The following is a 25,511-nucleotide window of genomic DNA, read 5'->3' on the forward strand; positions in this document are numbered from 1 at the left end:
CCAGGAAATTTTAAAAAAATTCTTTGATATCTTTAATTGGGTAACACTGTGTACCAGATAGACAACTGAACATAAAGGGTACACAAGACGCATGACCTTGGATCTTTGGCAAAATATTTTATTTGTATTAAAATATATGAAGGGGTGCCTGGGTGGCTCAGTCGGTTGAGCGTCCGACTTCGGCTCAGGTCACGATCTCACGGTTCGTGAGTTCGAGCCCCGCGTCAGGCTCTGGGCTGATGGCTCAGAGCCTGGAGCCTGCTTCCGATTCTGCGTCCCCCTCTCTCTCTCTGCTCCTTCCCCATTCATGCTCCGTCTCTCTCTGTCTCAAAAATAAACATTAAAAAAAAAATTAAAAAAAATACTTTAAAAAATATGAAATAAAAAATTATAAAATAAATATTTCAAACAATATGGAAGTACACAGGAAAAAAAATAAAAGACCTTCCCCTGTTCCCTAATTCCTACAGTTTGTTTTTCCTAGGAATAACCACTGTTAAAGTTTGTGTACATCTTTCCAGACCATTGCATATGTATTTATGGGTAACTTATATGTGTATATTTTACATATATGGAATTATAATCTATATGCTATTTATGATAGTAAACTATGTATTGTGTATATTCTTGCATATTAGTTCCTCTTGATAATTTTCTATTTTGTTGTGTTATTATACCATCACTTCTGTAGCTGTTCCCTATTAGTACACAAATTATCTCAATCTTTTTTGTTTTTTTTAATTTTTTAAAATGTTTGTTTATTTTTGAGAGAGAGAGAGAGTGGAGAAGTGGAGAGTGGAGAGAGTGGCAGAGAGAGAGAGAGAGAGAGGGAGACAGAGGGTCTAAAGCAGGCTCTGCACTGACAGCAGAGAGCTGGATGTGGGGATCATACTCACAAACCGTGAGATCATGACCTGAGCTGGGGTCTCAGGCTCAACGGACTGAGCCACCCATGTGTCCCTCTATGTTTTTAATATTATAAAAGATGTAGCAGAAAATTACTTTTTTTTTTTTTTATGAAGTGGAATTACTTGGTTAAAGGTGTATGTATTTTAAATTTTTATAGGTTTTTCCATATTGTACTCTAAACAGGCTAAAATCAATATGCACACCACTCCCCAATGCTCTCAACACTCTTCTTATATACTTCTCACTGGGTAATTTGAGGAGTTAGGCTTTAACTTTCTTTTCTTTTTTTAAATTTTTTGTGTGTTTGCTTATTTTTGAGGCAGAGAGAGACAGCGTGAGCAGGGGAGGGGCAGAAAGAGAGGGAGACACAGAATCCGAAGCACGCTCCAGGCTCTGAGCTGTCAGCACAGAGCCCCAAATGGGGCTTGAACTCACAAACTGTGAGATCATGACCTGAGCCGAAGTCAGACACTTAACCTACTGAGCCACCTAGGTGCCCCTACTTTAACTTTCTTGAAGGGCAGAGATTATCTCATCATCAAGTATCTTTAGTATCTAACACAATAACAGGTGCTTAATAAATTTTGTTTGTGAAAAAGCATGAATCGCTAAAGGGAATTTAATAAGCTTATGGAATTATATTAATCCTAGAAAGCCAAGCAAGTATCCTTACTTTAGACTGTATCCACTGTCAGGCTGTAGGTTTAATATTTGTTACTTCTACTACCTCACTGGTTCTTCTAAATAATCTTAAGAGGTAAATGGTAGTTTTTAATTCAGTGGTAGTGCTGCAATATAAGACTGGTCCTGTCCAGTATTTAAATTTTGTGGCATTTTTCTGTACCCATGTCTCTCGTTTAAAGTATGTATTATTTTCAGATTGAAAATTATCTTCCAGGAAGAAAAATGCATTAAAACTTACAATAGATTGTTTTTGTCTTTTTACAGTTCCTCAGCTCACTTCTATATATTTTGTCTGTCTATTCTTTCACATATTCATTCTTGCTTAGAAATGTTAAACTAGTAAGCCATTGCTTTTGGGATGTTTGAGGAAAATGTAGGACCTTTTGTGTGCCTGAAGTTTGAGGACTTTGTAGAATAATATTGGCCCTAAGCAAATAAATAGCAGTGTGAGTTTTGTTTTCTGCAGTCATGGTAACTGCTGAAAGAAAAAGAAATTGACCGCACTTCTAAGCTTTCTCATGAAAGCAAGAGTACTTATTTTTTAAAAAGGTAGGGAAAAAGACTGTCTTACAAAGAAAACTGGAAAAGATTGATTGTACTCATATACTTTTTGATCTAACCTGGGCGATAATGTTCTTATTTTGTTTATGTTTTGTCTCTTTGAGGATCTTTTTCTCATCAGTCATCTTACTCTTTAAAATTTTATTTTATTCTCTTCTATGTGTCCTTCTATTTACAAGAAACCAGGTCATCTTATCCTTTTTTTTTTCTTTCTTTTAAAGTAGGCTTCATGCCCAGCTCGGAGTCCAATGCGGGGAGGTTGTGGCGGGGGTGGGGGAAGTGGGGGCTTGAAGAACCTTGAGATCAAGACCTGAGCTGAGATCAAGAGTTAGATGCTTACCTGACTGAGCCACCCAAGTCATCTTATCTGTTTAAAAAATAAAATTCTTAGGGTGCCTAGGAGGCTCAGTTGGTTAAACATCTGACTTCAGCCCAGGTCATAATCTCAGAACATACGGTTTCTGGGTTTGAGCCCCACATCAGGCTCTGCACTGACTGTGTGGAGCCTGCTTGGGATTCTCTCTTTCCCTCTCTCTCTGTCCCTGCCTCACTCATGCTTTCTCTCTCTCTCTCTCAAAAATACATAAATAAACTTTAAAAAAAGAAAAGCAAAAGAAAATTCTTGGGGTACCCGGCTGGCTTAGTTGGTAGAACATGTGACTCTTGATCTTGGGGTCATGGGTTCGAGCCCCATGTTGGGAGTAGAATGTACATGAGAAAAAAAATAAAGGGGGCCTTTAAATAAAATAAAATTCTTCCCTGACTTCTTTGACTTTGTAACCTCTTTAGACTATTGTCTCTTCTTTCTTCACAGTGGCACTTCTTAACGAGAGTTGCTCATAGTTATCCCCTGTACTTTCTCACCAAGTACCCAGTTCTTCACCTAGCGATTTCCGCCCTGCATTTCACAGAAGTTGCCCTGTTAGAAGTTATAGTAACTTTTTTTTTTCATGTTTATTTATTTTGAGAGAGAGAGCACATGTGTGTTTGGTAACAGAGAGGAAGAGAGAATCCCAAGCAGGTTCTGCATTGTCAGTGCAGAGCTGGAAGTGAGGCTCCATCTCACAGACCATTAGATCATGATGTCTTGAGCTGAAATCAAGAGTCACTTAACCAACTGAGCCACCCAGGTACCCCTATAGTGACCTTCTAATTACCAACCCACATTTTTTATCAGCTTTTCTCTCATTGAGTTGTTTCGGAACAAACTTCCACTCCCCAGTGTTTTTATTTCTATTTTATTATTATTATTTTTTTTAGAGAGAGACAGAAAGCCTGAGCAGGGGAGAGGGGCAGAGAGAGAGAGAGAGAGAGGGAGAGAGAGAGGGAGAGTCCCAAGCAGACATCACATTCAGAATGGAGCTGGATGTGGGGCTTGATCCCACGACCCTGGGATCATGACCTGAGCTGAAATCAGGAGTCAGATGCTCAACTGACTTAGCCACCCAAGTTTGCCCTACCCCCCGTCCCCCCGCCCCCCCCTACTCCCAAGCTGTTTTAGTAAAAGACTATATTTTTCACTAGTTTGTACAAGATCCTGTCTGCTCATTGCTTGAATATAGGCATTTTTTTTTTTTTAACAGTTTACATTTATTTATTTTTAAGAAACAGAGTGAGACAAAGCATGACCGGGAGGGGCAGAGAGAGAAGGAGACACAGAATCTGAAGCAGGCTCCAGGCTCTAAGCAAGCGGTCAGCACAGAGCCTGATGCAGGGCTTGAACCCACGAACCGTGAGATCATGACCTGAGCCGAAGTCAGACGTTCAACCGACTGAGCCACCCAGGCGCCCCGAATATAGGCATTTTTTAAAGAGTTTTACTTCTGCCCTCTGTTTTTCATTCTGTATATTATCTATGATCCTTTTATTGCCATTTCATATCTATCCTCTAGTCCTCACCTCACTCTGTCTCAGAGCTGCATTTCCCACAGCCTGATACACCTCTCCCTAGATTTCTGGCTAGAATTCTAAACTTAACTTTTGAAATTAGAGTTCAGCATTATGCTTCTTCCTTTAACATCTGTCTCCCGGCTCCCCCCCACACTCACTGAAAAAAAAGAACCACTTTTTACTAACCTGCAGTTACATTGTGTTTATTTGAATACTGGTGTCACTAATTTCTCAGTTACTCTACTTTCTGGAATCAATTTATTTTCTGCTTTCACAATTCTACACGAGGCCATCATCAAGACTCGAATTAATCTCATGGTCTGCTAATTCACTTACTTCCTTGACTGTCTCATTTTTTTTATTTTATTAAATTTTCTTTTTAAATGTTTAATTTTGAGAGAGAGAGAAAGACAGTGCAAGCAGAGGAGGAACGGAGAGAGATGAAGACTCAGAATCTGAAGCAGGCTCAGGCTCTGAGCCGTCAGCACAGAGCCCGATGTGGGGCTCGAACCCATGAACCGTGAGATCATGACCTGAGCTGAATGAAGTTGGATGTTTAACCGACTGAATACCCAGGCGCTCCATCATTTTTTTTTTTTTTTTTTTTAATGCTATACTTGGATATATTCTTTTTGTCTTTACATTAAAATCCTAGGTTCTAGATTTCTGACAAATTCTGATTTGGGCAGGAAGTCTTCCCTAAAAAGTAGAGCAGCATAAATTCTCTGCTTTATTATTCTCAAATTCTTTTGCCTACTTTTATAAGATTTGTGGTAGAATAGTGGCAAGTATTTGTAGTAGCTGATGAGCACGACTAAAGAGCCTCAGACTCCAGGAGAACATGATTTTTGCTAACTGGAAAAATTTAACTCTTCTTGGGGTTAGAATTCCCACTTAGGTGGGAATAACTTTATCTTTTCATTGTACTTTTATTTTTTGTAGCATTTGGCACTTACTATTATACTTCACTTGGAAGTTATCTCATCTTTGAATCATGTTCCTCACTATATTATGCCATATATTATCCTTGTGACTGTCAACCCAGTAGATTTTGTATTGAGTTCAAATGGGTCTTAATCTTTTTTTACCATTGTCCTCCAAGTCTTACGTACACAGTAGAGTCCTCAATAAATGTTTGTTAAATGAAATTATTCCCTTAGTCAGAGATGCCTTTCTTACTCATGGATTGTAATCACTCCGACACACATTGCTAAATGACTGTGGGTAGATTGCATAATCTCTCTTAAGTATCTTTGTCCTGAAACTGGCAACGCCTTCCCTCAAAGGGTTAGGTTATAATTAACTAGTAAAATGCTTTGAAGATGAAAAAGTTGAAGTTGAGCATTATGATCATCTTATTAAAGGTTAACTGTTAGTATCATCAGGTTTGTAGGTAAAAGCTTTCCCAAAGCTTGAAGTTAATTAAATGGTGAAGTAATTATTTTGTATGTATTTACATTTTGGTTATTTGCTTTGCTTAAATCCCTAGATTTCTTTGGAGGGAAGGAGCTTTTTATAATGTTACTTATTCTGAGGTTTCTGTCACAGAGGCAAGTCAAAATTAAAACCCTACCAAGATAAGAAAAATACAGTAGAATAGTGCAGCAGTTAGAATGATGTGCCTCATGTACTTAAACTGTTTTATATGGGAGAAGTCCTCAAACTTTGGATACTAAGAATCATTTGGAGGCCCTCATTAAAAATATTCCAACTCCAGAGATTCTAGTTTAGCAGGTTATATTTCTTTAATGAGGAATCAGGTGATTTCTGATTCAGTTAGTGTGCAGATAACGCTTTGAGAGACCTTCCTGAATAGAACTGAAAAAAGCTAGTAGAATATGAGAGAATGACCAACAAATAAACCTACAGACTCATTTAAATTGATATTCAAAGAGTTATGTAGTACCCAAATTATTTAAAAAATGACTAGACTTCAGATATTTTACTAATGTCTGTAATTCAATAAGTGTGTAGTACTTATTCCCAGAGTATGTTTGTAAAACTTCAGGATCTGTAGATGCTCCATGAAAAAAGAGTTCCATCAAATAAGTCTGTGAAATGTTATATACTGTCCTCCATATTTAGAGGTTTACAGTGCATATTAACATATTAAATAAGACTCGTAGAAGTCCTACAGCAGAAGACCTTGAACCTAATTATTTCCAAACTTACTTGATTCTGAACCTTCCTTTTTTTTTCCTAATAATTCCTATTAATAATTTACTGAATGAACTTTGGGAAATCTTGAGCCCCCACCCTGGTATGGTGTGCAATTAAAAAGAAATGAAGTATTTTTTTTGTACATGAGAACTTAAAATCTTGCTAGAATCTCAAGACTTAGAATATGATATTTTAAAGATGGTAAACATATTATACTAAGTTGAATATAATCAAATGCCAAAATATATAATAGAGTTGCAGCTAGTAGAGGAAAAAGGTCAATTTATATCAGATCCTTCAGGTAAGATTTTCAAGAAAAGATGGGTCTTTTTTTTTTTTTTTTTAAAGTAAGCTCTGCTTACTGTGGGGGCCTGAACTCACAATTCTGAGATCAAGGTTGCATGCTTTACTAACTGAGCCAGCCAGGCACCCAGGAAATGATGGGTCTTGAAGGGTGAGTGATGGGATTTGATTAGGAGGAATAATGCAGGCCTGAACTATCTAAATTGAGGAAGTAGTTCACAGGTATCTGTTCGGTTTCTGTATTCACAAACATGCTTTAGCTTAGAACACATGACATTGCTTTCTCAGTGACTATTTGATAAGTATGTCATATAATAATGCTTTTCAGACACTAATGTGCACAAGAATCACCTGGGGATCATGTAAAGAAAAATGATTTCTGATTGGTTAGGTCTGGGGTGGAGCACATTTTGTAGTGACAAATGTAGACAGTAATTAAGTCTTGGATGAGTAGTTGAGTTAGATGACGATTAATACATACTTTAACCTTAGTATTTTTATAAATATCTAAGGTAGAGTGTTTGAGATAGTAGTAACAGATGTATGTTAGGAATGGCAGGACCTCATTTTTTTTTTCTTCTGTCATTTGTTAGCCATGTGACCTTGGGCTAGTTAATGTACTCTGAAAAGGGTGGGGTTAGAGAAGGCAAGAGCCTGAGGAAGTGAAATAGTACAATTTTGAAAAGCACTCATTTGTTAAGTACAGTAAGCATGTTTATTGATAAAGCACTATTACATGATTGAATTGCTTTTAAATAGTTTTTCCCCCTCTACTGATGATAGTTTGGAAGGAGCTAAACACTTTTTCTTGATAACTTGAAGTGGTACTGTATGTTACACAACAAATAGGTTAATTTTCCTTAATTGTAGACACTCTGAATATCTAGTTGTTCCCCCCTCCTTTTTTTTTTTTTTTTTTTTTTTGTTTATTTCTGAGAGAGTGAGTGGGGAAGGGCAGAGAGAGAGGGAGACACAGAATCCGAAGCAGACTCCAGGCTCTGAGCTGTCAGCACAGAGCCAGATGCGGGGCTTGAACCTACGAACAGTGGAATCATGACCTGAGCCGAAGCCAGATGCTCAACTGACTGAGCCACCCAGGCGCCCCATTCCCTTTGTGTCTTTCAGTATGAGTGTGGTCTTGTGGCTGGCTGGCAGGCTTGCTTGTTTGTTTATTTATTGTTAATTGTTTATAGAGTGAGAGCACGAGTAGGGGAGAGGGGCAGAGGGAGAGAGAGAATCTTAAGCAGACTCCATACTCAGCATGGAGCTGGACATGGGGGCTCAATCCCATGACTCTGGGATCATGACCTGAGCTGAAATCAGGAGTTGGATGCTCAATTGACTGAGCCACCCAGGTGCCCCTGGTCTTGTGGCTTTAGAACTAGCTCATGGCAAATTGTATTATAGCATAAAATTAGAAACTGGGCTTTTTGTAAAAAAATTTTTTAGCAAAGTAGGCTCTGTGCACAACATGGGGCTTGAACTCATGACCCTAAGGTCAAGAATCACATGCTCTATTGGCTGAGTCACTCAGGTGCCCCTATTACAAGTATTTCTTTTTCTTGCTTTCTTTCATTCAAGTTTTTATTTATTTATTTTGAGGGTGAGGGAGGAAAAGAGAATCTCAAGCAGGCTCTGCACTGCATTTCTTAAGTTTGTTTGTTAGGCTACATTTTGACTAGTTATTTGTGTAACGTAGTTGTCTTACTTTGGGAAAATATGATTTAGAAATGTGCATTTATGAAATAAATAGTTCTTATATTTTTTTCTTAAATTTGTGGCATAAAAAAATAAAATAGTATATATGGTAGTATATTGAAAATGGTCATATATACCTTTGAAATACTGATCTATAATGTCAAGTAATAAAGCATTAACATATGAATTAAATCTTCTCTAAAGGGAAGGTTAATCTTCCCTCCAGTCTCTTATCCATTTGCCCAGTATCCAGGGAATTGAGTGGTGAAGACAAGAGCTGCTGTGCGGATACTGACCTTCCTGTAGTCAGAGGACATGTGGCTGGGGAGGGAATAATGGAAATGTGATAAGTGGACGTCTCTGGTTGAGAAATTGATTATGTTAAGCAAATTAATTGAAAGAGCAAATAAACGGAAGCCAGGTTTCTCCCCGAGAAGAGCTTACAAACATAAAAGGGGAAAGTCTAGAAAGAAACTTATGATGTGGAATTAGAATTAGAAGCCTTGGTGTATATGCATATGTTATTATTTATGCACAGGTAAAGAAATAGGTATAGATATGTTTATATGTATGTATATATATTCATATATTTCCTGCTCTCTTCTGAGAGGACTCTGTAGCTGTGAAACCCTAGTAACAATGAGCACACTTAATGCCCAGATCTTGGTTTCTAAATACTATCCATGACTAAAAGGTATCAGGTATCTCTTGGAGAAATGGCTAATTTTAGAATCAGGGAGGGAAAGTATAAGATGAATTTAGAGATGTCTTTTGTGTCAGAAAGCAAGGAAGTAGTCAAAATGATGGGGACATATCAAAAAGGTACAGGAACCACTTTCTAAGGGCCCTTGATTGCCAAATGTTGTATAATTTGAGCAGCAAAATGGAATAATGGATTATAACATATAGTATAAAATAAGAATCCATGAATCTACACTGATAAAAGTAGTAAGTAAAGGAATTCTGACAAAGGGATGGAGGGAAAGCTCTTTAAAGTAGAATGCCAACTAAAAAATGGAGAAGGAATGTTGGGATTAGGTAATCACCATCACAATGGTATTAGATCAAAACAGAAATAGTCAATGAATGCTAATGGCTGGTGGATGGGTGAAGGTTTGATGAAGAACAGGATATTGGTGAATTATCAGAATAATTCCACCTTGAGTCTAGATCAAACACAAAGGGAAAAATAGTGACTTTATTGTGGAGAAACCTGGCAGATGCCAAATTGCCCAGGTGATGAAAGTTACACATAATGATGGGTAAGTAAAGCATGCACAGTATCATTTGTGCATATTCTTCGCAAGAATGTGGTTATTTGGAGCATCACATCCAGATTGAGGGTCATCCTAGAGAACAAAAGGCCTGTACTCTTTACAGTCAAGGGCATGAAAGATGGGGGAAGGCCTAAAGAACTATTCCAGATTGAAGGGGACTGAAGAGATCTGATAACTAAATGCAATATATGTTCTCTGATAGGATCCTGAATCTGGATCAAGTAAAGTTTGAATGTGTTTGTGCATTGGCGCTGCACTTTATCAATGCTGATATCCTATTGGGAGGGTTATATGACTCTAATGTATCAAAATATCCTTGGTTTGGCATGTATGCACTGGAGTATTTAGGAGAGAATGAGGAATCATGTCATAAAAAGATACATCTTTTCTGTAGGCCTGAAACTATTTTTATTTTTAAAATTTATTGTTTAATTTACATCTAAGTTAGCATATGGTGCAACAATGATTTCGGGAGTAGATTCCTTAATGCCCCGTACCCATTTACTCCATCCTCCCTCCCACAACCCCTCCAGTAACTCTCTGTTTGTTCTCCATATTTAAGAGTCTTTTATGTTTTTGTCTCCCTCCCTGTTTTTATGTTTCCCTTCCCTTATGTTCATATATATATGTATATATATATATATGCACACACACACATATATATATACCACATCTTCTTTATCCATTCATCTGTCGATGTACATTTGGGCTCTTTCCACACTTTGGCTACTGTCAATAGTGCTGCTATAAACATTGGGTGTGTGTGTGCCCCTTTGAAACAGCACACCTGTATCCCTTGGGTAAATACCGAGTAGGGCAATTGCTGGGTCGTAGGGTAGTTCTATTTTTAATGTTCTGAGGAACCTCCATACTGTTTTCCAGGGTGGCTGCACCAGTTTGCATTCCCACCAGCAATGCAAAAGGGTTCCTCTTTCTCCACATCCTCGCCAACATCTGTTGTTGCCTGAGTTGTTCATGTTAGCCATTCTGACAGGTGTGAGGTGGTATCTCATTGTGGTTTCGATTCGTATTTCTCTGATGATGAGTGATGTTGAGCATGTTTTCGTGTGTCAGTTGACCATCTGGATGTCTTCTTTGGAGAAGTGTGTATTCATGTCTTTTGCCGATTTCTTCACTGGATTATTTGGGGTTTTTTTGGGTATTGAGTTTGATAAGTTCTTTATAGGTTTTGGATACTAACCCTTTATCCAATATGTCATTTGTAAATATCTTCTCCCATTCTGTCGCTGCCTTTTAGTTTTGCTGATTGTTTCCTTTGCTTTGCATAGGCTTTTTATTTTGATGAGGTCCCAATAGTTCATTTTTGCTTTTGTTTCCCTTGCCTCTGGAGACGTGTTGAGTAAGAAGTTGCTGCAGCCGAGGTCAGAGAGGTTTTTGCCTGCTTTCTCCTCGAGGATTTTGATGGCTTCCTGTCTTACATTGAGGTCGTTCATCCATTTTGAGTTTACTTTTGTGTATGGTGTAAGAAAGTGGTCCAGGTTCATTTTTCTGCATGTCGCTGTCCAGTTTTCCCAGCATCACTTGCTGAAGAAACTGTCTTTATTCCATTGGATATTCTTTCCTGCTTTGTCAAAGATTAGTTGGCCATACGTTTGTGGGTCCATTTCGGGGTTCTCTATTCTGTTCCATTGATCTGAGTGTGTGTTTTTGTGCCAGTACCATACTCTCTTGATGATTTCAGCTTTGTAATAATAGGTCTTGAAGTGTGGGAGTGTGATGCCTCCAGCTTCGGTTTTCTTTTTCAAGATTGCTTTGGTTATCTGGGGTCTTTTCTGGTTCCATACAAATTTTAGGGTTGGTTGTTCTAGCTCTGTGAAGAATGCTGGTGTTATTTTGATAGGTATTGCATTGAATATGTACATTGCTTTGGGTAATATGGACATTATTATTATTTATTTATTTATTTATTTATTTTTAACGTTTATTTATTTTTGAGACAGAGAGAGACAGAGCATGAACGGGGGAGGGTCAGAGAGAAAGAGGGAGACACAGAATCCGAAACAGGCTCCAGGCTCTGAGCTGTCAGCACAGAGCCCAACGTGGGGCTTGAACTCACGAACTGAGAGATCATGACCTGAGCTGAAGTCGGACGCTTAACCGACTGAGCCACTCAGGCGCCCCTATTATTATTTTTTAAACATTCACCTTTGAAAGGCAGACAAAGCACAAGTTGGGGAAGGACAGAGAGAGAGGGAGACACAAGACCTGAAGCAGGTTCCAGGCTCTGAGCTCTCAGCACAGAGTCCAATGCGGGGCTCAAACCCATGAACTGTGAGATCATGACCTGAGCTGAAGTTGGATGCTCAACGGACTGAGCCACCCAGGTGCCCCTGGGTAGTATCAACATTTTAACGATGTTCTTCCAGTCCAGGAGCCTGGAGTATTTTTCCACTTTTTTGTGTCTTCTTCAGTTTCTTTCATAAGCTTTCTATAGTTTTCAGTGTATAGATTTTTCACCTCTTCTGGTTAGGCTTATTCCTAGGGAAACTATTTTATTTTATTAAAAAAAATTTTTTTTTAACATTTATTTATTTATTTATTTATTTATTTATTTTTTAAAATTTTTTTTTTTCTTTTTCAACGTTTTTTATTTATTTTTGGGACAGAGAGAGACAGAGCATGAACGGGGGAGGGGCAGAGAGAGAGGGAGACACAGAATCGGAAGCAGGCTCCAGGCTCTGAGCCATCAGCCCAGAGCCCGACACGAGGCTCGAACCCATGGACCGCGAGATCGTGACCTGAGCTGAAGTCCAACGCTCAACCAACTGAGCCACCCAGGCGCCCCTAGGGAAACTATTTTAAAATAAAAATAAGAAACTATATACTTTTCTGGTTATAAATTTAATCTTTCTAACTCCCTTGTTTCTGTATTTACAGAATACTACATTTGCTATACCTGTAGAGAGATTCACTTAGTAAATATTTATTGGTTGAATATTTTATCAAGAATTTAAGAATTCTATATTTTTTAATAGGGATAATAAATACATTTTTACCTTTGTCTTTCAGAAAGCTGAAGTTGATGGTAGTTTAAGTGATAGCCACGTGTCTCCTCCAGCCAAACGCACTTTGAAACAACCTGATTCTGTTTGCAAAGACAAATCAAAATCACGAAGTACTGGTCAGAGAGAGGAATGGAATATATCAACTGGACAGGCCAGGTGAGAAGTGAGAACTCACCCGTTGGTTTTTCATGAATTATTTGATATGATTTAGGGCTCATATCAATGCTAATTTTCTTAAATTATAAAGCCACTAGTGTCTCGAAATACTTATAAATTATTTATTTTATAATTGTTTTATGTTTTAATTTTCTCTAAATATGACATAGAACATATTTGTTTTATAAAAATCTATAGTATTTCATAGAAACCATTATTTCTAAATCTAAAATGGTAAGAAATTTGATAGGTCTTAAATATGCATACATATTTATACTGAAAGTTTAAAGACATTTGATTAGAATTATATTTTTATTTGAATGTAAAGTAAAATCTCCCTTTTCTAAAATTATGAAATATTACATTTGAATTGATATGCCAAAATGTAGTAAAAATTTTTAAAGAAATCTTTTCATTTGTCCGTTTTCAACTTAAATTTACTTTGTGTCTGGTTCATTATGTATCAGGATAACTTATTTTTACACACTTACCAAAGTAAATAGTAATAATTTGTTGTAGGTAGGATAGGTACACACACAGAAAAGATTTAAACATTGAACTCTTAATTCTTAGCTTCTCTTTTCTCCAGTCTTTGATGTAGAAGTGTTGATGATGTGTGGACTACAAACAAAAGTAAAAAGGAAATCCTTTGGTTTCTTTCCTCCTTCAAATACCTAAAAATTATTTGATTTTATATTTGTAGGTAAATTCTGGATGCTGTTACTCTTTAATGAAAAAAAATCTTTGGTGTTTTATAGACTTTCATAGGCAGTGTATATACTGGTCCCTAAAGAGTCTGTATCTATTTCAATATATTTCAGAAGATGGACCACTTTAAGTTTTTTATTTGCGTTGTCTGGGAGCTAAGTAGAAAAATCTTGAATCAGAGCCTTTGATTTTTTTTTTTTTTTCTTTTCTGATATTCATCTGTGAGATAAAACAGATCCAGGTCGCTATAATGATGTTACTAAAATGAGTACTGCCCTTTAATTACACTTCTAGACTTGATCTACCTGTTGTAATCTGTATCATATTTATTAAATGAGTGAATCAGGCTTCTTTTTCTAGATAAATGTTTCTTAAAAATGTTCTTTTAGTGTTCAAGTTTGACCTTTAACTGTAAGATAATTTTAACAGTTTGTGTATATAGCACATTAGATTTTCTACATCTTAGCCACTCTGAAGGCCTTTATGTAAATTGATCTTGATCATGTCTTTTGTTTAAAAAAAAAAAAAAGTCCTCGTTTTGGGGAGAGAATTTTGCTTCCATTTAGGTACCTCAGTATGATACTCCTTTTTAAAACAATGCTAAGTATATCTTGAATAAAAAACTTAAGAAAGAATGAATACCAACAGAATTTATTACTTATATTTTGGCAGAATAGCAATTTAAAAGGTTTTTTCAGTTAAATTTTCATCTAGAAATGTAAGTGCTACAGGGTTAGAATATTTTGGTATTTCTTGTTTAAAAAAATGAAAAAAATTTTTTTTTACATTTATTTTATTATTGAGAGACAGAGTGAGACAGAGCATGAGCATGGGAGGGGCAGAGAGAGGAGGAGATACAGAACCTGAAGCAGGGTTCAGGCTCTGAGCTGTCTGCACAGAACCCGATGCGGGGCTCAAACCCACCAACTGTGAGATCATGACCTGAGCCGAAGTCAAACGCCCAACCGACTGAGCCACACAGACGCCCCTAAAAAAATTTTTTTTAATGTTTATTTATTTTTTTTTTTTTGAGAGAAAGAGACAGAGTATGAGTGGGAGAGGGGCAGAGAGAGAAGGAGACACAGAATCCACAGCAGGCTCCAGGCTCTAAGCTGTCAGCACAGAGCCTGATGTGGGGCTTGAACTCATGAGTGGTGAGATCATGACCTGAGCTGAAGTCGAACGCTTAACCGACTGAGGCACCCAGGCGCCCCTATTTTGGTGTTTCAGATGACCCAAATAGAAAATGCTGTTTGACCTATTAGCTTCAACAGAACTGAATTTTAAGGAAACCTTGTAAGTACTTTAGATTTTGAGATAGTGTAAATATGAAAATCAGGATTTATTTGAAGGATTGTATTTGTTTTTATGTCATGAGCCTAAGAATCCTGATTCCTTTATTTTGATAATCTATGATGAGTAACTAAAGTAAAATTGTTAAAGTTCTTTCAAAAAAACTGTGCTAAAAATATAATTCATTTGGGGGAAAAGTGAATGTATATAAGAATTAGTCTTAACCATGAAAAATAATGAATCCTAAAGGACTTTGTAATGACTACTAAATTAAAAACTATATATATATTTTCAACGTTTATTCACTTTTTTGAGAGACGGAGACAGAGTGTGAGCAGGGCAGGGGCAGAGAGAGAGGGAGACACAGAATCTGAAGCAGGCTCCAGGCTCAAGCTGTCAGCACAGAGCCTGATGCGGGGCTCGAACTCACGAACCATAAGATCAAGACCCGAGCCGAAGTCGGACGCTCAACTGACTGAGCCACCAAGGCGCCCTTGACTACTAAATTTTTAAAAGAAATTACTGTGGGGGCACCTGGGTGGCTCAGTCGGTTGAGCGTCCAACTGTGGCTCAGGTCATGATCTCGCGGTTTGTGGGTTCGAGCCTCGCATCGGGCTCTGTGCTGACAGCTCAGAGTCTGGAACCTGCTTGGGATTCTGTTTCCCTCTCTCTGTCTGCCTCTCCCCAGCTCACACTCTGTCTGTCTACCTATCTCTCAAAAATAAACATTTAAAAAAAAAAAAAAAAGAAATTACTGTTGATTGGCAGAACAATTTTTATTTATTTAAAAATGTGTGTTTATTTAATTTATTTATTTAGCGAGAAAGAGAGAGAGGAGGAGGGGTGGAGAGAGAGGGAGAGAGAGAATACCAAATGAGCTCTCCTGACAGCACAGAGTCTGATGTGTGGCTTGATCCCATGAACTGTGAGATCATGACCTGAGCCAAAATCAAGAGTCAGATGCCTAACCGACTGAACCACCCAGGTGCTCCAGGAGCTTTCATTAAACAGTGAACTCACCTAGTTACATTTTAAGCGATTAACTTTTGGGAACTTTGATTCATGGGGCTTTTTAGGCTTATGTATTATTATACAGGAAGGCCAACTCTTAAAATTCTAGTGTTCTCTTCATATCCAGATATTTACTATTCTGTCTCTTTCTTGTTTTTCATTTTTATAAAGAGAAATGGTAATGGAAAAATGATAATCTATGATTGTAAGATAATTGGATTGATTGAAGAATAAGTTTTTATTTTTCCTTTTTAAAACAGATTTCATTAGCAATGAAGTAAAAGCCAAGTAAGCATTGTCTTCTTCAGAGGGACAAAAAGGCTTATTGTACATTTTTCTCCCAGTGATGTTACTGTTCAGAAAGTTTTAGGTTTCTTTTGTAGAATTATTTCAAGGTTAGCATCTTATTTTTTTTGGATAATTTAAATATGTAAAATTTCAATCGTTTGGTTTTTGCATATGCTAAAATTCATTTTGAGCCCTCACTTGTAAGTAAACTCATCATACTGAGTTAGTATTATGTTAGGTTCAAAGTCAAAGTAGATTTATGATGTAGTAAAATTGACTTTTCTGTGTGGTTTTAAGTGGGTTCCCGAGAATTTGACATGTATAATCTTTTAAGGAAAGACCTGTTAATATACCAATTTCATTACTTTATAGTGTACTTTGTATATAAAGGTACTAAAAATAAAATACTTTGAAGAGGTGTAGTATATTAGAACAAGGTAGTTTTGTTTTTTTCTGGGGGAAAGGAGGGCTGGAGTGTTTTTGTTTTTGTTTTTGACAGTATGTGTACATGTAACAGCTTGAGTTTTTGTGTATATCCTTTAATCATCTGATCCATGACCTTTATTAGGCAGGGGCATTTATCATTAACATTTAATATTTAACATTTAAAATTGAACACGAAAAGTGCTGGAGTAACCAAAAACAGAATATTTTTGTTAAGAAAATGTGTACAAACAGGAGCGGGAGATACAGGCGTCCACTTATGGAATGAATAAGTCATGGGGATAGAAGGCACAGCATAGAGAATAGCGTCAGTGGTGTTGTGTGGTGAGATGGTAGCTACACTACTAATGAGCACAGCATAACGTATAGACTTGTCCAATCACTATGTTATGCACCTAAAACTAATATAATATTGTGTATCAAGTATACTTCCATTAAAAGAGAATTTTGTGCAAACCATACAGAAGATCATGTATTTACTTTTTTCTGAATGTCCTTTCCATTTTTCTTAATTTTTGAAAATACTAATTGTTGGGTATTTTAGAAATATCTTAGTTTACATCGACACTTCTTTTATTATGTAGCAATTTAGTTTTTGTTTTCACAAGGCATACTGTGAATTTTTTAAGTCTTGATGTTTTGATGATCATTTAAGTATCTTCCTGCTGAATTAACATTTCTTTTCCTCCACCCAAAAGGGAGAATTGTACAGTGACTGTTTTGAGAAATTAGCTAAGTTTTCATTTGGTGGGTTAGAATGTGAATTAAATATATTGGAGAAATTATTAAATAGTTTTGGTGTTCAAAGACTTTTTTCTTCTTACAGTCTATTGTTTGAATAAATTTGTCACTGTTTGAATTTTATTTTGTTAACCAAAACCAATAATAAATGTCTGTAACCGTTGCTGCTTATAATATCAGTTAACTTTATACTACATGTTAAACTTAAGCTTCTTCTTTGGACTTTATAGAGTTGAAGACAGAGTAAGTTCAATTTTTAATCTGTTATTAAAGCTTTTCTTGAGGTAATGAAATGATGCTTAGCTGGTATATTTTATTAATTGGTGCATTACCAATCTTAGAGTAAAAAAAGATGTTGTCTTTAGTATTAAAAAGTAATATTGCTGACATTTTAAAGATTAAAATGATTCCACCAGTATTACGTTTCTTGCTTCTTTAAATGAATGTTGATGTGTTTGCATATTAAATATAATTGTGTTCTAGGTTAACTTCTCAGCCTGGTGCTACATTACCAAACGGACATAGTAGCTTATGTGAGTATTCTGTTATGAAATGGTTAGTATTGAAATTCTTACTAATGTTATTAGAGTAAGTGTTAAAGTGGGGTAAAACAGTGATTTACTAGAATGTTCAGCATATCGTTGGAAATGACTGGATTTCAGTCATAGCGAATACTTATGTAATTGTTAAACATTGAGAAATCAGTACAAATGAAATAATTTAAATTATTATGATGGGTTATAAACAGTTATCAAAAGTTTAGATTATTGGAGATTAAAACTATTTAAGAGGTTATATTGAATTTTTTGTAGTCTTTTAAAAGTAATTTTTGACGTATTTTTTTTTTTCTTTTTATACTCTGTACTTTGAAATGTAAATCTCTCTCTTCTTGTAGCCCTTCGAAGCCATCCCCTTCGAGGGGAAAAGAAGGGAGATGGGGACCTTTCTTGTATAAATGGTGACATGGAAGTCAGAAAAAGTTGTCGTTCCAGGAAAAACAGATTCGAAAGCGTGAACCAGAGTTTGTTATTTGATCAACTAGTAAATAGGTATGAATGCTTAAACAGTAAGCAGTTTCATTTAATTAATTTATTCCCTTGATTTTTCAGATTTCAAAATTTCAAAATCAAATTTCAGATTTGAAAAAACCATTGATTTTTAAGGTTGTTATGTTTTAAAAAATAAGCGGTGACTTAGCGATAAATGTAATTATTTTAAAACTTACTTTGAATTAGCAGTGATTAGCAATTACTATCAGTTTCTAGTCAGTTTATTAGTTTTAGTAGTTTATGTAATAGCTAAATTTTTCTCCTCCTTTTTAAGCTCTTGTGTGTAAATAGTATAGAAAATAATTTTTTTCTGTCTTCACTGTTCTAGTCCTTTATTATTTGTTCATTAACAATTTGTTTTTGACAATTTTCAAGCAACATTAGGTTCCATTATTGATATGTAGTAAGTATAGTTTTGCTTAGTCAAGATTTTGAATTAAAGGTTTTTTGAGACTGGGTATATGGGATATAGCTAGTGAATGAGCCTAGTCGATTGCTCAGTATCTACATGCAATGAAATTTTTCTTCTCAGATGATAAATTATCCTACTTAATCCTTGCAGTGGCCTTGAGAGGGCAGGTCAGTACAATCCCATTTTAGAAGAGAAGAAATTATATTCTATAGTGGTAATGTCAAGTTTGAGTATTAGTTATTATTTGTTAAGTACTTAGATCATTATCTAGACACATAGTAACTACTATATAAATGTGTTTAAAAGGTAAAATGTGGTAATGCCAGCCTGTATTTCATGGAGGTCAGTGTTCTCTAATTTTTAAAAAATATCTGTTCGGTTAACCTTATGTTGGCTTTAAACTTTTTACAGATTGTTTATCCTATAAATTTTCTTAACACCATCTTCAAATAAAAAGATTGAATTCTTATTATTTTCATTGCCTTGGATCTAGTAGTTATTTATAGTGGCATTGTGGAGTTAAATATTTGGAGTATTATGAACAAAAGTTCTATTTTGTAAGTTTTAAATATATTAAGGTAGAAGATGTTCTGGATTTTTAGGGGGGACATTATCTTCTGATGGCTGCTGATTCAGAAAGATGTTTAATTAGGATGCTATCTACAGTTACATATCAGAGATAATTAAATTATGCTTTGATGAAGAGTGCTCTTTCATGTGTATGCCACATGTGGTCTCACAATTGTCTAAATCCTAGTTTTATTATGTGATTGTAGTACTGCTGAAGCTGTACTACAGGAAATGGACAACATTAACATCAGACGGAATCGTCGGTCAGGAGAAGTAGAACGACTTAGAATGTGGACAGATACAGAATTTGTGAGTATATTTACTTTAACAACCTTTGCAAATATTTTTTATTTTGGTTGAGGGATTCATATGGAGAGTGAGCAGCACTGGATTTTCTTAAATTAACAGAATTGTTCCTTTTCTTTGGTTTCTCTTTAGTTTGGGATTTTATGTTTTCTTCTTCTATCCTTAACTGTATTTGCTGCAACCTTTCCCAAAAGATTCCCTAAACTTTTGCCAGAACAGTTATCTTAAAGTACGGCTCTGATTCTGTTACTTTTCTTTTCTTTTCTTTTTTTTCTTTTTTTTTTTTTTTTTTTAGTTTTTTTTAAGTTAAGTTTATTTATTTTGAGAGAGAGAGAAGGAGAGAAAGAATCCCAAGCAGGCTCCACGTTGTCAGCACAGAGCCTGATGCGGGACTTGAACCCACGAACTGTGAGATCATGACCTGAGCCAAAGTCGGACACTCAACCGACTGAGCCACCTGGGCGCCCCTGATTCTGTTACTTTTCTGATCTGAACCTTTGATGTTCTTTTTATTGTGTACTGAATTAATTAGAAATACCTTGACCTTCATAATCAGGATTCAACTTTATCTTCTCACACACTATTGCCCAAGTATAAACAAATAATTCTTCCTTTATCTTTTACTTCTGGTAATACTGTTGGTTAGGGACTGCTGTAGTCCTACCTTTGTTTCATGGTTCGTCTCAAATGCTGCCTCCCTTCCCCTTAGCAACAAGAGGATCATCTCTCTGAATTCTAGAGTATGTTGTACCTTTTTTGTTTTTAAAGCATTTTTTAAAAGTCTTTTTAAATTTTTTTTATTTTTTTTTATTTTTAATTTTTTTTTTTTTTTTTAACATTTATTTATTTTTGAGACAGAGAGAGACAGAGCATGAACGGGGGAGGGGCAGAGAGAGAAGGAGACACAGAATCGGAAGCAGGCTCCAGGCTCTGAGCCATCAGCCCAGAGCCCGACGTGGGGCTCGAACTCACGGACCGCGAGATCGTGACCTGAGCCGAAGTCGGACGCTTAACCGACTGAGCCACCCAGGCGCCCCTTTTTAAATTTTTTTAATGTTTATTTATTAAAAAAATTTTTTTTAGCGTTTATTTATTTTTGAGACAGAGACAGAGCATGAGCAGGGGAGGGGCAGAGAGAGAGGGAGACAGAATCCAAAGCAGGCTCCAGGCTCTGAGTTGTCAGCACAGAGCCTGATGTGGGGCTTGAACTCATGAACTGCAAGATCGTTACCTGAGCCAAAGTCAGACGCTTAACTGACTGAGCCACCCAGGAGCCCCTAATGTTTATTTATTTTTTAGACAGAGAGAGACAGAACACGAGCAGAGGAGGGTAGAGAGAGGGAGACACAGAATCCGAAGCAGGCTCCAGGCTCTGAGCTGTCAGCACAGAGCCCGACGTGGGGCTCGAACTAATGAGCTGTGGGATCGTGACCTGAGCTGAAGTCGGACACTCAACTGACTGAGCCACCCAGGCGCCCCTTAAAGCATTTTTTTTTTAATGTTTATTTATTTTTGAGAGAGAGAGAGCATACACAAGGGAGGGGCAGAGAATGAGGGAGAGATTGAATCCCAAGGGATTGAATCTGTGCTGTCAGTGCAGAGCCTGATGCGGGTCTAGAACCTATGAACCGTGAGATCATGACCTGAGCCGAAATCAAGAGTCAGACACTTAACCAATTGAGCCACCCAGGCCCCCTACTACCTTTCTTATTTTTTAAAAAATATTATTTTAACATTTATTTATTTTTGAGAGAGAGAGCGCAAGCAGGAGAGGGGCAGAGAGGGAGACAGAATCCAAGCAGGCTCCAGGCTCTGAGTTGTCAGCACAGAGCCTGATATGGGGCTTGAACTCAAGAACTGTGAGGTCATGACCTGAGCCGAATATCAAGAATCAGACACTTAACTGACTGAGCCACCCAGGCACTCCTACATTGTACCTTTTTTTTTTTTTTTTTTTTTTTTATGGCATTTAACTTGTTTTACTTTGTTTTATAGTTACCTGTGACTTATCTTACTCCATCCTACTAGGCTATAATTTGCTTGAGGGAGAAAGTGTGTTCATGGCACTGTAGTTTTAAATTTTCAAATATTTTGTAAGTTTGTTTTATTTTTCCTCCTGACTCTTACATTTATTGATTTCAGGAAGCTCCGTTTTTCATGAATCTGTGTCTTGCAAATAGGTGCTCAGTAAATTTCAAGAGTGGTCATATCCCATTAGGTTAATGATATTTATAGCCAGGAATAAATTCCATGTTAATGTTTGACAGATTTTTCTCTTTAACAGGAAAACATGGATATGTATTCAAGAGTGAAAAGGCGAAGAAAGTCACTGAGAAGAAATAGTTATGGGATACAAAATCATCATGAAGTGTCTACTGAGGGCGAAGAAGAAGGTTTGTAAAGCACCTTATGAAATAAATACTACAGAGTTCAGGGGGGAGGGAAGAAAATTATATACAAGTAATACACATGTAATATTGCTGAGTGGGTGATTTTTGGCTTTAGAGGTCTGTATTGTGTAATTTGGAATAATTTTTATTTGATTGGCATTCTGAGTTTTCACCTTCATTTGGAAAAACACCTTTATTTGTAGCTAGCTATTGGTAGCCCTCCAGTGACCTAATCTGGTGACATTTGCCATGAGCTGATTTATTGTTAGGTGAGGCTTCTTTTGTGTTTCTAATTGGAAGCCCTTATCCACAGTCACCTTCTACCCGTATTCTCTGAATCTCTGATTATTTGGGCCCCAAATTTAGTTATGGACTGAGGAGTCAGTGGTAAAATTTAAAGAAAGAGGGACTGCTAGTTCTAGTGGAGGGAGTGGTACTGCTCTTTTCCAAGGCTTGTCTGGGTTCTGAACTAAAGAACCCCAGCTGAATTTGTGGGACTGCAGCTAGGAACATGATGAAAGTACATTTGCCCCAAAGATTATAAATCCATGACTAGCACACTGTAGGTTTTAATTCTGTAGGTGTTAATCTTCATTGAAATGGATTTTCAGAAGATTTGGTGTATTGTAAATGAAGGATAGTTTTATTTTACAAGGAAATCTTACTAGTTCCTACTATGTGTATACCTTTGATGGACAGGAATGGGTTTATTTCTCAAATTCTGTAATTAATATATTATTAGCAAGTTTTGAAGAGCTGATATTTCTAATGAAGGTGCTTTATTGAGCAAATATTGTTGTTGTTACAGTTAGAACCTCTATATTGCTTCCTTTGGAGAAAATCAGTATAGGCCAGACAGATTTATAATGTGATTTTTGCCTTTTCATTAACTGAACACCTTTATAGAGTTTTCAAAGTAGATTTGCCATGTTTAGAATTTCTTCCCATAATAAATAGTGTGTTATAGTGCAGGTGTTTCTCAAAAAGCAATATTTTTCGAAGGTTTAAAGAGATTTATTTGGGTAGGAGTAATTTAGATAATACTATATTTGGTGATTTTGTCTAGAACTTAATAAAAATATTTATAAACTTAGAATATGCTTTCGGATGTCATGACTAAAATATAAAGTGCTTTGCATTTTAGTATCCTATTTCACTCAGTATCACTAGTGGTTTTATGGTTTTTCCTGTGCTTTAATATGGTTGTGTTATATTGATAATTCCTATGGTTAAAAAGTTAATCACAAAGTGTATTGCATTTGGAGACCATAAACCAGTAAATTTTCATATGACTTAATTAATTTTTTAAAAGATTTTATTTTAAAGTAATCTCTATACCCAATGTGGGGCTTGAACTCAAACCTGAGATCAAGAGTCATAGGCTGTATGACTGAGCCAGCCAGGCACCCCAGACTTTTATTTTAAACTATAAATGGATGTCATATCATAGCTATAGCCAAACCACTTTTTAAAAATAAACTTTTAGATTTATGTATGTTATAATTTATTTTTAAATAAGCTTTTAAGATTTATGTATATTATAATTTATTTTTAAATGTATAGTTAGGTGAATTATAAAGTGATCACTTATGTCAAGAAATAAATGTATTAACACCCCAGAAATCTGCTTCATGCTCCCTCCCAATTCCTACCTGCATTTTCCTACCAAAATAGAACTAATTTGTGCTTATCTCTTGTCAGCAGGCCTAACAAACCATTGTATTGCCAACAAAAATTGCTCTTGCTGTAACATTAGTAATTATCTTGTAAGCATATTTTTTTGAACTACCGAGTGGTATTTGAATACTAACATTATTCACTGGTGGATAACTGGGCATTAAAATGAAGTTTGCTCTAGTAAAATTTTGATTTGTCTTCTATTATACCTTTGTATGACCAAAGAGATTGAAAGATCATAAGAATACCTAGGTTATTTAGCAGAGAACTGTATTATTTGTTGGAAAGGCTTTTTTTTTTTTTTACATCTATCTAGGTTGGTTTTTAATTGTAGTGATACATGCTGTATCATAAAATGTTGACACATTTAAATGTTACCTGTGCAGAAAGAGTAAAAGATAAAATGTAAATATTCAGTTCTAGAGTGAACCATTCCTTGTGGATTAAAACAGTTCTTTTTCCTTTTGTGTGGGGGAAACTAGAATCTCAAGAGGAGGATGGAGACATAGAAGTTGAGGAGGCAGAAGGGGAAGAAAATGATAGACCATACAATTTGAGACAAAGAAAAACAGTGGATAGATACCAAGCACCTCCAATAGGTAAGAAATGCTGAATAATTTCGTTTCTTTTAAAAATTTTTTTTTAATGTTTATTTATTTTTGAGACAAAGAAAGACAGAGCATGAATGGGGGAGGGTCAGAGAGAGGGAGACACAGAATCTGAAGCAGGCTTCAGGCCCCGAGATGTGAGCCCAGAGCCCGACACAGGGCTTGAACTCATGGACTGTGAGATCATGACCTGAGCCGAAGTCGGACCCCAACCGACTGAGCCACCCAGGCGCCCCTGAATAACTTCGTTTTGTAGTTGAGTAGCTTATTCCGTACCACCCCTTCAAAAATACAAGTGTTGTGGAGTTTAAAGTTTTTATTTATTTATTTGTTTATTTAATACTCTTTGTTTTTTTAAGTTTATTTATTTTGAAAGAGAGAGAAAGTGTGAGTAGGGGAGAGACAGAGAGAAAATCCCAAGAGGGTCCACACTTGCAGTGCGGAGCTCAACATGGGGCTTGATGTGAGGCTTGATGCAGGGCTCAAACTCAGGAACCTCGAGATCATGACCCAAGCTGAAGTTGGGTGCTTAACTGACTGAGCCACCTAGGTGCCCCAATTCACTGGTTTTGAGTTTATTTACAGGGATTATGCAGTCATCACCACTGTTTAATTCTAGAATATTTTTGTACTTCTACACTTTCATCCCCCCAGCCCCTGGCAACCATTAATGTACTTTCTGTCTATAGATTTGCTTTTTTTGTGACCTTTTGTGTCTAGCTTCTTTCGCTTAGCATAATGTATTTAAGGAAGGACTGAGATATTTGTATGAGATACTCAAACTCTTATGCTCTAAAATGATGTTTGATTCTCTGGAAGGAGTGAATCAGAGTTACTATGGCAGCCCTCTAGTACATGCAGCCTAGGTATGCAGACATTACTCCAGTTAGGAGCCATTATCACAGATAGCCTTGTTAATAATGGGGGAGATGTGTAAAGATAGAAAAAAGATTCTGAATCATTTCTTTTTAGATTAAAAAAAATATTGAGGTATGAATGAAATACAGTTTACTGCAGTTGCACATATTTAACATGTAGTTTGACAAGTTGGAAATACCTTAGATATATACCTATGAAACTATCATTACCATCAAGGTAGTGAACATGTTTATCAGCCCCCAAAATATCTTTCTGCCTGTTTGTAATCTCCTTCTAACCTTCTTATGCCATCCGCATCCCAATCCTGAGGCAGTCACTGATCTGATTTGCTTTCTATAACCATAGATTAGTTTACACTCTTTTGAATTTTATGTACAATATACCCTTTATTGTCTTTCTTTCACTCACCATAATTTTAAGACTCATGCATGTTGTTGAATATAACAATGTGTTTCTTCTTGTACAGAGTAG

General features: G+C 36.3%; 1 protein-coding gene across 2 annotated transcripts in view; it reads left to right on the forward strand.

The window, feature by feature from the left end:
• The window catches only part of ATAD2B (ATPase family AAA domain containing 2B), a 164,441-nt gene that overhangs the window by 9,867 nt on the left and 129,063 nt on the right, over positions 1-25,511 (forward strand). For both annotated transcript variants that reach the window (XM_019450753.2, XM_053891118.1), the window contains exons 2-7: positions 12,513-12,664; positions 17,633-17,682; positions 18,045-18,198; positions 19,387-19,489; positions 21,771-21,879; positions 24,036-24,152. In XM_019450753.2, the coding sequence (XP_019306298.1) occupies positions 12,513-12,664; positions 17,633-17,682; positions 18,045-18,198; positions 19,387-19,489; positions 21,771-21,879; positions 24,036-24,152 (685 nt within the window). The remainder of the gene's footprint in view (positions 1-12,512; positions 12,665-17,632; positions 17,683-18,044; positions 18,199-19,386; positions 19,490-21,770; positions 21,880-24,035; positions 24,153-25,511) is intronic.

The sequence above is a fragment of the Panthera pardus genome, unplaced genomic scaffold, assembly GCF_024362965.1.
Source record: "Panthera pardus isolate Hobbes unplaced genomic scaffold, ASM2436296v1 HiC_scaffold_26, whole genome shotgun sequence".
Classification (NCBI taxonomy): Eukaryota; Metazoa; Chordata; class Mammalia; order Carnivora; family Felidae; genus Panthera; species Panthera pardus.